The 14,685-nt window shown below is 35.3% G+C and overlaps 1 protein-coding gene across 1 annotated transcript in view; it reads left to right on the top strand.

Moving 5' to 3' along the window:
* LOC134853855 (FK506-binding protein 5-like) overlaps positions 1–14,685 on the top strand; it is an 82,320-nt gene that overhangs the window by 46,488 nt on the left and 21,147 nt on the right. The window contains exons 2-7 of the mRNA XM_063869798.1: positions 3,990–4,354; positions 5,777–5,899; positions 6,042–6,149; positions 10,022–10,159; positions 10,493–10,704; positions 11,568–11,886. Coding sequence (XP_063725868.1) covers positions 3,998–4,354; positions 5,777–5,899; positions 6,042–6,149; positions 10,022–10,159; positions 10,493–10,704; positions 11,568–11,886 — 1,257 coding nt within the window. The 5' untranslated portion in view covers positions 3,990–3,997. The remainder of the gene's footprint in view (positions 1–3,989; positions 4,355–5,776; positions 5,900–6,041; positions 6,150–10,021; positions 10,160–10,492; positions 10,705–11,567; positions 11,887–14,685) is intronic.

The raw sequence follows: 14,685 nt of genomic DNA, 5'->3' as shown, positions 1-14,685 counted from the left end.
GCTTACTGAAATTTTTGTTTATTCAAGAGGCGGATTTTAGTTAAGCTGATTGCTAGATTGTTAGTTAAACTGTTGGGTTTTCGTCTCATTTCAAGTTTTTTTTTTCAAATATTCATTCTATACACAGGGTAGTGGTATATAATAAAAGTTCTGAGTTATATAAACGTGCTAAAAATGTAGCAATCATAATTTTTGTAAAAATGGGTTTTCTGTATGGTAATCGGTTGAATTTTCAACGGTTATTTTTGAACAACAGCAAGCTTGCTGTTGTTCAAAAATTAATCTCAATTAGTGTATTGGTTATTCTCTAGCCTGATGGCGAATCGTTAGATAACAAAACTTGGAGAAAATCTTTTTTAGGGGTCATTGAACGAACTTGAGATTTTTTGCTTTTGGCTTTGATTGTTGTTTCAGTTCAATTCAAATTCGTTTTCTAACAGTAAAAAGGTAATTTATAATTTCAAATAACGAAAAGGCAAATGGTGAAGAAAATGAAGTTGGCGTTGAAGTTTGCTTTTCTTTTATTGAGAGTTGGTGAACGTAGTTCAGACTCTCATATAGGTCGTGATGTTTTTTTTTAGGAAAAAAAATTGCTCCTGCCAAATTTGATTTTTTGGTTTTTGATTTCTTTCAAGTTCAATTCCTTTCCTTTGTTACAAGGAATTATACTATCGAACAGCATAAGTTTAGTGGTCATGAAAACCGTGATCCATTTTTAGTTTCGAAAGTAGAATTTAATTTTCAACTATCCCAACGGAATAAAAAAAATTTATCTTTTGATCCGGTTTTCTCAAATTGGGTTATTTTTTTAATCGAAAAAGGTCAATCATAGATTGTTCCAAGAATTTAAAGAGCTTTAAGGCCATCTTTCTATTTAATTTAAAAGTAGTTTTTTTTTAAACAATCATATCAGTAGTATTTTTGTTACGGTTTACTAGCGTTCATTAACTCTTTTCAAACTCTGTTGGCTATACTTCAATTTTCATATCGCTTTTAGGGTAATTATTTGTTTTTAACCAAATTTTTATCAACTGATTTAACAATTTCACGGATTGTTTTTACATATTGCCCCAGAGATGTGCCACCTGCAAATGGAAATATTCAAATCTTTAATGTTTGCGAGATTTCAAAAATATTAATCATACGGTTATTTTTCGACTTAAAATTATTTTCGGCTCTCACCTTTTCTCTGACTGTTTTCTGCATTTGCTTTGTTGCTTTTTGCAACGTTCATATTTTTGCTATATGCTCTAGTTCTTTCCAACTAATAATTTTTTGCTCGATTTTGTTATTAGTTGTTCTGACCATCAAAACTGGGGAGCAATTTTGTTTTCGGGTGTTTTAGCTTATTTTTTGTTTTTTAGGGAAAATTGGATACAAAATTTAATTATGGGAATGAATGAAGGAGTGGAGTGATATGTTGTTCTCGTAATTCTGAAAAAAAAACTTTTTTCAAGTTTTTTTTTGAATATGGTCCGAGCGTTCTGTGCTGCTTTCACTGCAACCGGCTATCCTTGCTTCAATTTTTTTTTCAACTGTTCAATTAATTTAAGTATTTCAAGGAGATTGAATGAAAATTAGCTGCTCTTTTAAGTCAAACTGTAACTATATAGTAAAGAAGATTTGAGATTTAATGAAAACTATTAATCGCTGATTATTTAGTCTGTTCTTTAAAGTATGTATTGAAACTAGGGTCTGTAATCTTTTCTTAAGGTCCTCGAGCAGATTATTTCAGGGTAAGTTTTTGTATTGAAGATTGCCGGCAAATTTTTCAAGGTTCATCTTGCCCGTGTTTTAAATAGATGCTTTTTTGATGATATTTTTTTTGTAGTTTTTTTCAGTTAATTAATTGTCAGCTAATTTTGTTTTGTTTGCTTTTCCTATTTGCTTGGTTTTGGCAGCCGTGGTTTCTTAGTGTCAATGAACGTAGTGAGTTTTTTTTGAACCGTTTCGGTTTTCTTGAGTTCAGTGACATTTCTCTTTTTGTCTGTTGGCTTGTTTCTTAAATCTTTCGGCTTTCTGGTTTTGTCGGAGTTATCTCGTCTTAATTTCAGTTCTTAAAATTTTTACGTTAATATTTTTTCGAACAAAGAGAAAGAACTATCGATAGAATGTTGTTAAAGTAGGCTTCATAGTTTGCCCAAATTATGTACACGAGCGGAGCGCGGCCCAGGAAATAAGGCGACAAGAAAATTAGACGACTGTAAATTAACTGAACTTAGACGATAACTCTTTGTATATCTTTGTAAAAGAACTGGGCCAGCAACATTTTTGGTTTAGAATGAAGTTACATAAAAATAAAAAGAGTATATTATCACAGAAGTAAGTTATTTTTGTAAATTAATTTTAAAAACATAAAATCGAAAAAGTGTAGTACATTTTGAAAGGCATAAATTAACAACCCGGTTAACTCAACCAGATAATTAATTTAATGTCCTAACAGTCTCATAAAAAACCTGATTTGTAAACAATGTTCAAACAATTTGCCCGCAAATTATTGTTAAAATTCAGTTACTTTATGATCGCTTAATTTGTTTATCGAATAATTTACTATTTCCAAGTGCAGCGTAGCGTATTACTACGAGGTAATTTGTTTTCAACCTCCATCGAAAATAAAAGTGCTCATTCAATTGCTTTTTTTGGTAAGTTGGTATATTTTCAACCTGAGGCAATTTATTAGGAACTGTTGCTGCTTAATTGGTCGCGCAAAATCTAAATTAAGAGTACTGCTTGTAGTGAAGACACTTATATAGGTCTTGCTGTTTTTTTTTCAGGAAAAAGTCTTAAAATGCTCTAATAACTACATATGTGCATTCATACATATTTTGCTTTTATGCATGCACTTAGGTATATATGCACTTTTTGGGTTCAACTGAAATTCATCTGCTGAAAGTGACGTAAATAACACTCCAAATACGAACGTGTAAATGGCGCAAAAAAAACGTGAACGATTTCTCGTTTCGTAAGTGGAATATAATTTTTAGATTTCTAGCGGATAAGAAAATTTACCTGTTGATCGAGTTTTCTCAAGTTGGTGAATGTTATCAAAAAAATTGCCAATCGTAAAGCGTTATAGAAATTCAAAGAGCTAAAACGGCATCTATTTTTTTCTTTGAAATTCGAAAAGTGCGATTTTTCAACAAAGTCAGTGTTTTTTTTAATGTTTACTTGCGTTGATTACTCTTTTCTACTATTCGATTGGCTATGTTTTATTTATAGAAACATTGTTCAGTAGATTGGTTCAATTTGTGAGCAGTTTCTTTTTGAATTTTGATTGCGCTGGCTATTTCAGGTTTTTGTGATGAAATCAACTTGTCTAGCTTACTGAATCATTTTTATCAGAAAGAGCTGACATGCTTAGTCTCTTAACAATTTAAATTCAATTCCCCTTTAAAGCAATAACTTGCTGTTTAATCTAAATTCTTTTGTAAGCGTATTTTTTTACCATTTGTCTAATTTTTTTTTCCTAACGCTTTTTTTGCGCGAGGAGAATGTGCTGATTTTTGTAAAACAAATAAATTCATTTCTGTAGAATTCAGGCTTTGAATATAGATTTTGGGTATCTGAAGAAGGCATTTTGAGTTTTTTCGCTTGTTATTTTGCGATAAAGACGAGCATTGCTAAAAAAATATGCGCATTTAAAGGGAACAAAATCATTTAAAATTACTTGTTTCTGTGATTGATTCTGCAAAATCTAACATAATTTGACATCACTCTAGTTTCTATAGAAGTTTTTATATGTCTGTGTCATTTTTCTCAGTTCTGGGCGGAAAATTGGTATTTTAGACTAACGTATACGTTCATGCACATGTTGAGGTACTGCGAATGAGGTACTGCTCGTAAGACTAGTGTCAACCCCTGAATGCTAAGTAGTTTTTCAGCGCTTTTTCAGTATATTTCAGAGTTTTGTAATACGTTTTTTTAAAACATTTTCCTTGCAAATGCTTTTTTGAGTTGCCCCGTTGAACAGAATTTTTTGTTGTCTTCAGATCATCAAATGGCTGATTGCGACATTGAAGTGATTGAGGTTGAGACAGAGAAGAAGACTTCTTCTGCAAAGAAGGTCAAAAATGAATCGGACCAAAATGAATCAGGTAAAGTAGAAGTGGAAACTGAGGCAATGGAAACAGATGCAACGAACGAAGAGGCGAAGGATGATGTTATTGAAATTGTTAACAAGGGTGATACAAAAGCAGAAGCTACTGAAGTAGCTGAGGTCACTGGCATCAAAAGTTCTGAGAAGCCAGAGGTTGTGGATATTACAGATGAGAAGAGTAAACAACCAGAAGAAACCGATAATAAGAATCAGGAACCAGTCACGGTTGAAGACGACTCAGATAGCGACAATGATTGTGTCAGTATAATTGGATTTAATTTGGCTGAAAAAAATTAGATTGCAGTAATACATTTCGAGAATATTTTGAGAATTTAAATAAGGCCATGCTCTAGGTTTTACGAAAGCCGGGAAAGCCAACTCGTTACACTTTCTAGAGCCACTCGTTCCACTTTCTAAAGTTCGAAAAAAGGTCAAAAGCTCACATTTCTAGTCCAAGAGTTTCTGCTTCGTTTTCCGTGGAACAGAGCCGTATTTCTTTAAATATACTCTTTGACTCTAGTTACTGAGGTCATCGAACTGTTACTGAATTACTGGTAAACGAGGTAATTCATTGAATAAAAAATTTGAAAATTTTGGCGAGGAAAAAAATCATAAACGCATATAAATAAAGTCTTAAATTGCATAACAAATGGTATTTTTCCTTTGTACCCTCACCTCAGTAGCTTGCCAAGGGGAGAAAGGGAGGGCCAACCTCAGAAGTTTTCTACAAGTCGCCTTTGGCGCCACTATAACTAAAATTGAGGGGAAGCGCGTGCGGGAAATTTTTGGTCAATTTTTTTTGGGGGAAACGGCGTGCGGGATATTTGGTCAACTTTTTAAAAAGCAAATTTTGAAACAGAAAAAACAGGCAGAAAATGACGTTTTGAGCAGTTTTTTTATTTCAAAAGTGGCTTGCGGCGCAGAATTTTTTTTTGCAAAATAGGGTTCTCATAGTTTTTTCGGAGAGCTAGGAAAATCAAATTGGTCAGGTCTTATGCACTAAACGGCCCAAAATCATTTTTTCTATATCTTGAGCTGAATTTTATGCGGTCGAACCTGATTGGCTAATTTCAGCCTAGCAACGCGGTCAAGCATTTCAATCAACAATTCCAATAGATGCGGGAATGTTATTAGCTGAAATTGGTCAAATAATTTAACTAATTTCAAGTCACTTATGAAACTTCGCCCAGCCACGAAAATTTCAGTAAAATGCTTTCACCAGAACAAAAGTTCTATACTTTTGATTATTTCGGCTAATCAATTTACTGCTTCGAATTTAAATTTAAAAGCCGGACCATGTATGAATTACTGATTTTGGGCCATTTAGTGCATAAAACCCCATTGGTCGACCTAAAAATGAAGTTGAAAAAATTTTCCCCTAGAAAAAATTCTCCGCACTCCACTGCCTCCCATATTATTTTTTTTTCTGATTTTTTTTGCTTCGAAATTTTTGAAGCAGCTCAGATTTCGTCTTTCTGAGAAAGTACTTAATTGCGTGACTACTCCGCTGTACTCGACAGTAGCAAGGCTGTAAGTAAATGTAAAGTATCTCTAAACTAGCAAATTCAGATGCGGGTATGTTACTGAAAAGAGCCTGACAAATTAGTAGGGGTAGGTATTGATTCCTATGTACCACAGGGAGTAGTTGTCTAATAGATGTCCAAATGTAGAGTGTTTCAGACTCTGGCAGTGCTGGCTAAGTCGGCCAAGAAGGAGAAGCTGAAATTGGAAGCATCCAAATTGGGCGCGAAGCCACTTGAAGATCTATTCGCCACCACAGGGGAGGAACAACTCACAGCTGCTGTAAGCTAATTTTGGCCAAAATTTTCAAGGCTCCTTTCAATTTTTATGTCAAGTACAGTATTTTTTTACAAGTTGTATACGAGCTTAAACTGATGACTCCAAATGGTTTCGAAATTTCTACAGTTTTTTCCTGTGGATGTAGGAAACAGAAGAGCGGAAGAAGAGAGCGATTGAATTGCGGAAACAGGCGGAAGAAAAGCGAGCTGAGGAGAAGCGCGCGAGGGAAGAGGAGAAAAAGCGACGTGATCAGGTAAATTCAGTCAGGGGATGTAGCGGGATGGTAATGAATACAAAATCATCGTCGAAGTAAGACCACCGTTTGAGCAGTGAATCGTCTTTGAGATGATTCACCACTTAAAAGATATTTGTTGACTTACGTCTTTTGATTTGCCATTCATTTAATATCAATCAATTTTGCCCAACTGACTTTCAGCAGTCAGTTTTTGTTTGTTTTTTTTATGAGAAGTTTTCAGCGAAAATTACTTGAGGCTCATTGCCTCTGTTGTGTTGCTGCGTTTTTTAACGGTTTTTGTTTGGTGTTGTTGTAGCTACATCGGTCTCTGCTTCGAACTTCTGGTTGAAGTGTAGAGATTGATTATGTTTAATAGATAGAGAGAACTGGAGAATTTTCTATTATAATCGGTATTCGTCTTGTCAATCGATCGCTGCAGTTCCCCGGAGTCTCTTGCGGCAAAACCGGTGTTTGGTGTGAAATAGTCAATCTTTTTGACTCTCTTTAACTATTTTCCCACTAGAGTACCTATTAACGAATTGTCACCCTTATAAAGAAATATATCAATGGCTAAGCATATATTAATTTTGTACCTAGTAACTAATCTCCTCATTTGGCAAAAGGGGGATAGTTGAAGAGATCCATCGTTTTGCAGATATCAATGTTGTGATTTCAGAATGTTTTGGTCGGCTCTGCAGTTTTGTTCATAGCTTGTATCGAATTCTTGCAAACTTCATTGCTGTTACTTCAAGGCATATAACTTTTCAGCAGTTAACAATAGAAAAATTTTCGCATTGCTTGTTATTTACTCAAAATTGTGTAGCAATATGTATGAGTACATTTTATTTCAAACAAGTTTGCACATCATTTTGAATTTTGTGACAATTTTTTTCTGCTTAATACAATATCATGAGCTTTAGTCGCTTATCTAAAGTAGATTCACTGTATAAGATGACTAAATATGACAAAAAAGCAAGTTATTCAAATTTTGATGATTTTTTATAGCAAAAAATTATTAAGAAAAACAATAAAATACACCCGAAAACGAAGTTACTCACCGTTATCTTAAGTCGCAAAAAAGAAGGGTCTCACGTTTTAGTGAATACTTGACTGTGGTCTAGATTATAATTGCGTGCAGACGAATCTCTAGACTGCCCGGGTTGACCAAAAAGGCGAATCATACATTTTTTATATATGGAGAAATGCTTATTATACTTTTCATGCAATTCCATTAAAAATTGCATGAAAGGTCTATGAGTTGTGATTTTTCATATATGGAAAATGTATGACTAGAAATTTTTCAGAAACCAAAAAAAAATGATTTTCAAAATTTAATTTCTCCCAATTCGTAACCGAACACAAGTGACAGAAACCTTGCTAACTCGAAATTAGAAACAATGCATTGGAAACGACCTCAATTGTCTTAATTTTGCCTTACACAAATGATTTAATAAAAGTATCAAACTATCAACTTTGAATAAAATATTCAAAGGTGAAAATTTTTGAAATTTGAAATTTAATTAAATCAGGCATTGATCAAGGCATATGCCATACAAAAAAAACAGGCGTTTTAAGAGTTTTTGAAAAAGTTATTTCGCGAAACGGGCAAAATCCAGGACTAAGCTAAGCACATAAAAAGATTAAATTTTGCATGAAAAAAATTATTCTGGGAAATGTTTGAGTGCGAAGTTCGTTTTGCTGTTGAAAAAAAAATTTTTTGGGTGAATTTTGAATTTAAAAAATTTCCATATACAAATGACAAATTTGTTTTCATTTTTATATGGAAATTGTATCTTAAGCATTTTTTAAACAAAAAGGTTATCTGATTTATTTATGTCGATACACCGAATTTTATGCCAAAATAAAAAAACTAAATAAAAAAAACTCTTTAAAAATTCGATGACACTATTTCTGAAAAATTTATGAAATTTGTATGAAGTATTTTTTCAAAGATTTATTTTATGGAATTGTATGATAAGCATTTTTGGCATATGGAGATCAACCCGGCCGTTGGTTCGATACCCGCTGTAAACAGAAGCTTTGTTTTTCAAGGTTGGTTTTCTTTCAAATGATATTGTTGTATATTTGCCTCTCCTCAAAGTATATCTTTGTTGAGAGGCAAAAATACCTCTGTATGAACACCTCTCCTCAAAGTATATCTACTTAACACCCCTCTTTGTATGTTGCATGAAGTAAAGGTCAAAAACAGTAACAAGAAAAAGTTTTTACCGAACATTTACCCAATAAAGTTTCCATTACTAAAATATTTGTCATATTTTTTCGTGCTCTATAGCTTTCCTCAAAGTTAGGATCTGCTTATGTGTTTTCTTAAGCAAGCAAAGCTTGTGTGATAGTATTATCTCTCTTTTTTTCAATCTAATTTGCAAATATTGTTGCGTCAAAATGTGTTTATTTTGAAAGTGTTTATTTTGATCAGTAACCAGCTATAAAGTACAGCCAATGCTAAGGATATTAACACAGGCTTTTATATTACAAATAGCCGTTCAGCTTCAAGGTATCATGGATCTGTAGCGTAGAGGTAGGGAAGGAGAACCGCAACAAAATAAGAGGGTTCGAACCTGGGCAGGGTCGGATGTTTTTAATAAATGCGTCAGCTCTATAATTTGAGGCATGTTAGCTGGTAAATTTCTTCTTTTCTCAATTTAACTGGAACTGCTAATGTGTCATAATTGTATTGCGTCACTTAGCAATTGTATTGACTCATAATTGGCGTGCATCATTTAAGAAATTTTGTACACTCAAACTTTTGCTCATTCATTTTTTACCAGTATCATTTACGGTCATATTTTTGGTTGTGTATGCGAAGTGCAACTTCGCCTCTGTTTTTATTGCTGGAATTGGTCATCGCAACAGCGCGTTTTATCAAAAATGGATAAATAGAGAAAAATTTTGTTGAAATTTTTTTTCAGCTAGATATCTATTCTCGAAGGTTTTATTAGCCTACGAGTCTGTTGATGCGGTGTTCGCTACGTATTTTTTCAATTGTCTGTCATTTTTGGTCTAAAAAAGGTTTCGAAGGGGTCTATGGCAAACATCCGCTGTGTCAAACTTCCGAACTTGATTAATAATTAACTAATATTATGACGTTAGGGGTACCGTGTAAACATCCGATATGTCAAACAACCAAAAACCAAAAATTGCTAACCTTTTGTGGCTAACATTCGAAGCCCGCTTTACTTTGGAGAAGATCTGAAGTTTTTCAAAAAGTAGGGTAAAGATCAGATTTCTACCGTTCTTTAAACAGATGGTATAGTGGTCAAATGAAGGCGGATTGCCGCGGTCGCGCCAATGTGTTGCGATCTTGCCAACAGAGTGTAGCCAACGGTGACGCGCGTATAGCGTGGCGACCTTAAACCGTGTGTCAGATTTGTTGGAATCGGATAACTGAACTACGCCTTACTTTTGAAATTCTAACGTCAAATGTTTTCACAATCATTATAAAAGTTCGGATGTTTGACAGCGGATGTTTGCCCGAGACAAATTTCAAAAACAAGATATAGTTAAATAAGCAGATTTCAATTCAGCCGACTCTCACATAGAGTCTTAATCTCTGTTGGCAAGCTCGCAACAAGTGGCGCGACTGCGCTGATCACTATTAATTCGGACAATACAGCATCTTTTAGGCGAACGGTAGAACTCGGATCTTCGCTCTACTTTTGAACAAATGTCGGTTGTTTGCTTGATGAGTTTGTTTTTCGGATGCTTGCATTCTTCCTGTTTTTTTTTGGATGCTGGACATATTGGATGTTTGGATGGTACCCGTTTCAAAGGGCTCGATTGCCTACATACTGATTTTTGAAAGTTTAGAAAACATCAAAGTAGATTAATGTAGAAAATCCGTAAAGTAATTTTTAAAATTAAACTTGTAGGAGAAGCAGGAAGAGGCGGAACGGACTAAAAAGGAGAAGGAGGAGGCAAAGAAAATAGCGAACGAGAAGAAACTGGAGGAGAAGAGACTCAAGGCAGAGGAGAGAGACAAACTGAAGAAAGAAGAGGACAAACTCAATGTGAGTCACGTTTCACCAATCAATTTTCAGGTCGACTTGATTGATTGCCTGACACTTTCTTAACCGCTATAAACACTCCTTAATTAGACCAAAACGTGAGCACAGGAGTTGAATTTTTAGAGAAAAATACAGAAATGTCCTTTTTTGTGTAGTTTAAAAAAAGATTTAACTAATAAAAAATGCTATGTGATCTCCCATTAGTTAAATAACCTGAATTATCGTGGATTGATTTTCTGAACTTAGTAGGGTGTCTTAAGTTATTAAGTAGTGTTATTATTGTTATTAAGTAGTGTTATGTATTCTGAGTTAGTGTTTTGTCGTGTTGAGTTGTAGAAGCAGAAGCACATTGACTTCCAGAAGATAGAGAGAGACGAGGCAAGACGGCTGATTGAGGAGAAACGCCAGGAGGAGAGGAGGAAGCGGGAGGAGGCGAAGGAGGAGGAGAAGAAAGTGAAGGAGGAGGAGCGAGTGAAGAGAGAGGAGGAGAAACTACAGAAGGAGCAGGAGAGGCTGCAGAAGGAACAGGAACGTATGCAGAGGGAGAGGTGAGCAGACTGTACTGATTCTAGCTTACAGAGTCACAATGGGTTACTGCTGGTTTTCAAGCCAAAAAGATTGTGATTATGTGATATGGACCGCAAATAATAGGTAGCATGGGAGATCCCACCCGACAGGCTGATGTCGTATTGGTATTCTCCCAAGGCGAACTAAATGGTAAAAGTTTTTTTAGTTCGAACGAAATGATCTTCCGAGCTCTCCCATAGCACTAAAAAGACCATGTTTTGGTCAAATTTTCTGCGCTGCAGGCAAAATTTTGAAAAACAGGCCAAAAAAGGCGTTTTTAGGCACTTTTTAGAAAATTTTGACCAAAATTGTGTTTTTTCGGCGCGCGCTCTCCCCTTAAAAATATATATTGGCGCCAAAGGGTCCGTCACCAAATATGGATATCTCAAAATAGTATAAAGGGGGGACCCTTTGTGTCGGCAGGGGGTCGAATCCCTGAGGAGGGAGCGTCCGCCCCGCCCCCCCCCCCCCCCCCGAAATCCGCCCCAGAACGTACCATTTCATACATTGTTTGGTTAGAAATTTCTGACTTCAATTTAAAGTTGTTATGATTATGATTTTGCGATATGGCCAGTTTTGAGATCTTGTGAAAAAAAATCGATGACTGACTAAGAGTTGAGAAGCGGAGAATAGCGTCCTTGGTATCTTTGATGTCTGCGCTTTCTTGAGTCTTGCGTAATAGCTTTTAGTGGGAAATCAGAATAAAAACGTAGTGATTCGGAATTTGAGAGCGAGTTCACGTTTCCAACTTGTGTACGACACGTGTGTTGATTGTTTCATTACTTGTCAATTTTTAAATCGGTATGTGCGTGATTAACGCGACAAAGTTTTCTTTATATTAAAGGGAAAAGCAGCAAAAAGAGCAAGAACGACAGCACAAGATGAAAGAGGCGGAAAAGCAGCGACAAGAAAAGGAAGAGACTAGACGACTGGCGGAGGAGGAGAAAAAGAAGGCAGAAGAGCGGGAGAATCTTAAGCGACAGAAGCAGAAGCAGTTTTTCGGTAGTTTCTTCCGCTCTCCCGGTGGGGCTAGCGTGCCGTCGGGTGTAAGTCGCCGCAGCTCAGCGGGTGATGCGTTGACTGCCGATGGTGGCGATGGGATTAAAGATGCGGATATAATGGAAGTGTTACCGAATGGACAAGTCAAACCAGTCATAGACGAGGTGTGTATTTTATAATCTGGTTTGTATTAGATAATGAATCAATGTTCTGTATGAAAATGTATTATATTATCGAGGTATGCTTTTATCAGTATTCAGTTAATTACAATAACAAGCTTTGGTGAGCGTAGTATAATAGTACGACTATTCTTTTTTCAAACCTAAGTCGCAGATATTGGCGCCACCTTCGGTGGCACCTCTACGGCTTTTTGATAGCATAACTTTGGAAATTTGATTAGTAAAAAGTTAACACAGCTGATGCATTTTTGAATCATCAACTGAACAGAAAAAAAGTTTGCTGTTTCAGAACAAGACAAGAATAGCCTGGTAATGTGCAAATAGCACAGAATGTTCCTATCGTTGTCTTGAAAAAAAAAACATTTTTTTTCTTCAATTAATTGTCCTTTTTTCTGTGCGGTGTGATAAAAACAAAAAATAGAAAAAATGTTTTCGACAAGCATAGTCAAATAGTCTAATCGGAAAACAGTTTTGTAGAAAATGACTAGAAAACGGAAAATATATATTTTTTTGCAGAAATTTTTTGAATTTTTGAAGTTTTTGATTTCTAAAATTGCGCTAAAAACTAACTTAACTCGAGTAAAACTAAATTTTTACGGCTTAAATAAGCTACTGTAAGCCTGCACGCTCACCTGATTAGCTCAAAATTTGACAAAAAAAAATCAAAAAATTTCAAATCATTTTTTCAATGTGGTTCGAATTGCGAATGAACGGGCTTCATTATGATATATAACTCTATACATATTAATGATTGTTTGTGGTACTTGATTTTTAGTGAAAAACAAAAAGAAAAAACTAAAAAAACACCCGTATACAAAGTTCATCCACATTTTTCAAACGGTCGGAACAACATTAATAAAAACTCGATTTCAGAAAATTTCTAATTCAATATATCTCGCAATTTTTTGAAGCGCATAGTTTATTCATAATGTGGCTCTATGCTTTCCAATTTAACACATGCAAAATTGTGTCATTTGGTTCCACTTTTGATGCATCGTGTTGGCATTTCATTGGCTTATGTAGCTGTTTAATTCGTGACTTGTGTTTTTCAATTGCTATTCGTTTGAGGCCGAGAGGGCAGGGTGTGAGACTGCAAATCTCGAGGTTGCAGATTCGAATACGATACGTATCAAAGTTTTACTAATTCGAGGCTTATTTCTATTTTTTCTTTTTTGACTTTATAAAGCCGTTTTTTGTTGTTCTTGCCAGTGATTGCGACACCCAGCCTTTATTCTCGCCCTGTGTTAGTTTTGCGATTAAGCAAGCGTGATCAAATCGGAGCATTAAATTTTTTCCAGGTTAAAAATTTGTCTAACGACAGTAGTTTGTCCATCAGTAAATCTTGCGATTAGGCAAAGCGTAATCAAATCGAAGCCTGAACTTTTTTCCAGGTTAACAGTCTGTCTAACAGAAGCAGTTAATTATTTGATAGCTGGGTTTCTAATATATACAGTTTTTTATCGTTTCTCTTCTATTTCCCCGTGTGTTCAAGCGGCAATTTCCATGAGTTGGGCGATTGAAAATCAGTGCTTCAAGTCCGGCAGAATCTGTACTTTTTGCAAATAGGAAACTAATGCTTCTGAGAAAGAGCTAGTGCCTGTCTGCTTAATTTTTGCCGGCTTAGTCATCATAGGATAAATTTTCTTGTAGTCCAAGTAATCTTACTATATTTTAAGGTAATTCAGAAAAAGAATCCGTTTTTTTTCTCTGAATTTGGTCTTCGCATGTTTTTTTTTTCAAATGATATTTGTACAGTACTTAAAAAATATTGAAAATTCTGGAATATAGTGGAGGTTTTTAATATATTCATTTTCCTTTGCGACTATACTGACACAATTTTTGAGGCGAAAACACTTGATGTCATATTCGACCCGTCGCTAAATTTCGCTGAACATTGCAAGCGAGCATCCGCAAAAGCCACGCGCAGACTATTGGTCCTGAAGGCTTTATCCTGATTTTTTTGAGAACAGTCCAATAAAATTTTACTGGTGACATGCTGCCAGTGGAACATCATTAAACAATTTGCAAACATTAATAAATGCTGGTCGCCGCTTGATAATAGGGAGTTAAATTTCCGCCGAAATAGAGACTATCATATCCGAAATTAATACCCATACTCTTTTCAATTATTTTTATGAACGAAGTTCTTTTATCTGTAAATAGCTTCAGAAGCAAATTCATCATAGAGAGCTAGACGGGACATATCAGACGCGCCGCCTCTTGAGGTCCCCCCTCAGACCACCTGATATCTCCCTGTCAAGTTTCTCCCTTCTTCCACTAAGAGAAACGTATTCCAGTTTAGATCCGGGAAGAGCCCCGGCCTTAGCACGTACCTGCGTTTTGCAAATGGGAAACTAATGCTTTTGAAAAAGAGCTAGTGCCTGTCTGCTTAATTTTTGCCGGCTTAGTCATCATAGGATAAATTTTCTTGTAGTCCAAGTTATCTTACTATATTTTAAGGTAATTCAGATATCTTACTTTTTTTCAACTATCTTAGCAAGTGTATTGCAACCGGGTAAAAGACTTTTGTTCCCGCTTATAACTTTTCACAGAATGGTCAAAATTAGTAACGGTTAACTTAGGTTAAGCTCATAATGAAGTCAATTTTTTTTTGGGTCACTGACACACCTTATCTGGAGGTAACCAATACGACTGGGAAGGCAAAGGTCCTGGGTTCAATTATTCCTTTTCAAAAAAAAATTGTCCGCTTATTTGTCTATTTATGTTTTGACGGCTTAGTTGACACATCGTATAGAATTGTTTATTTTTTTCTGTACGCATTTT

The sequence above is a fragment of the Symsagittifera roscoffensis genome, chromosome 9 (genome assembly GCF_963678635.1).
Source record: "Symsagittifera roscoffensis chromosome 9, txSymRosc1.1, whole genome shotgun sequence".
NCBI classification, from domain to species: Eukaryota; Metazoa; Xenacoelomorpha; order Acoela; family Convolutidae; genus Symsagittifera; species Symsagittifera roscoffensis.
This window is presented reverse-complemented; position numbering and strand designations above follow the sequence as displayed.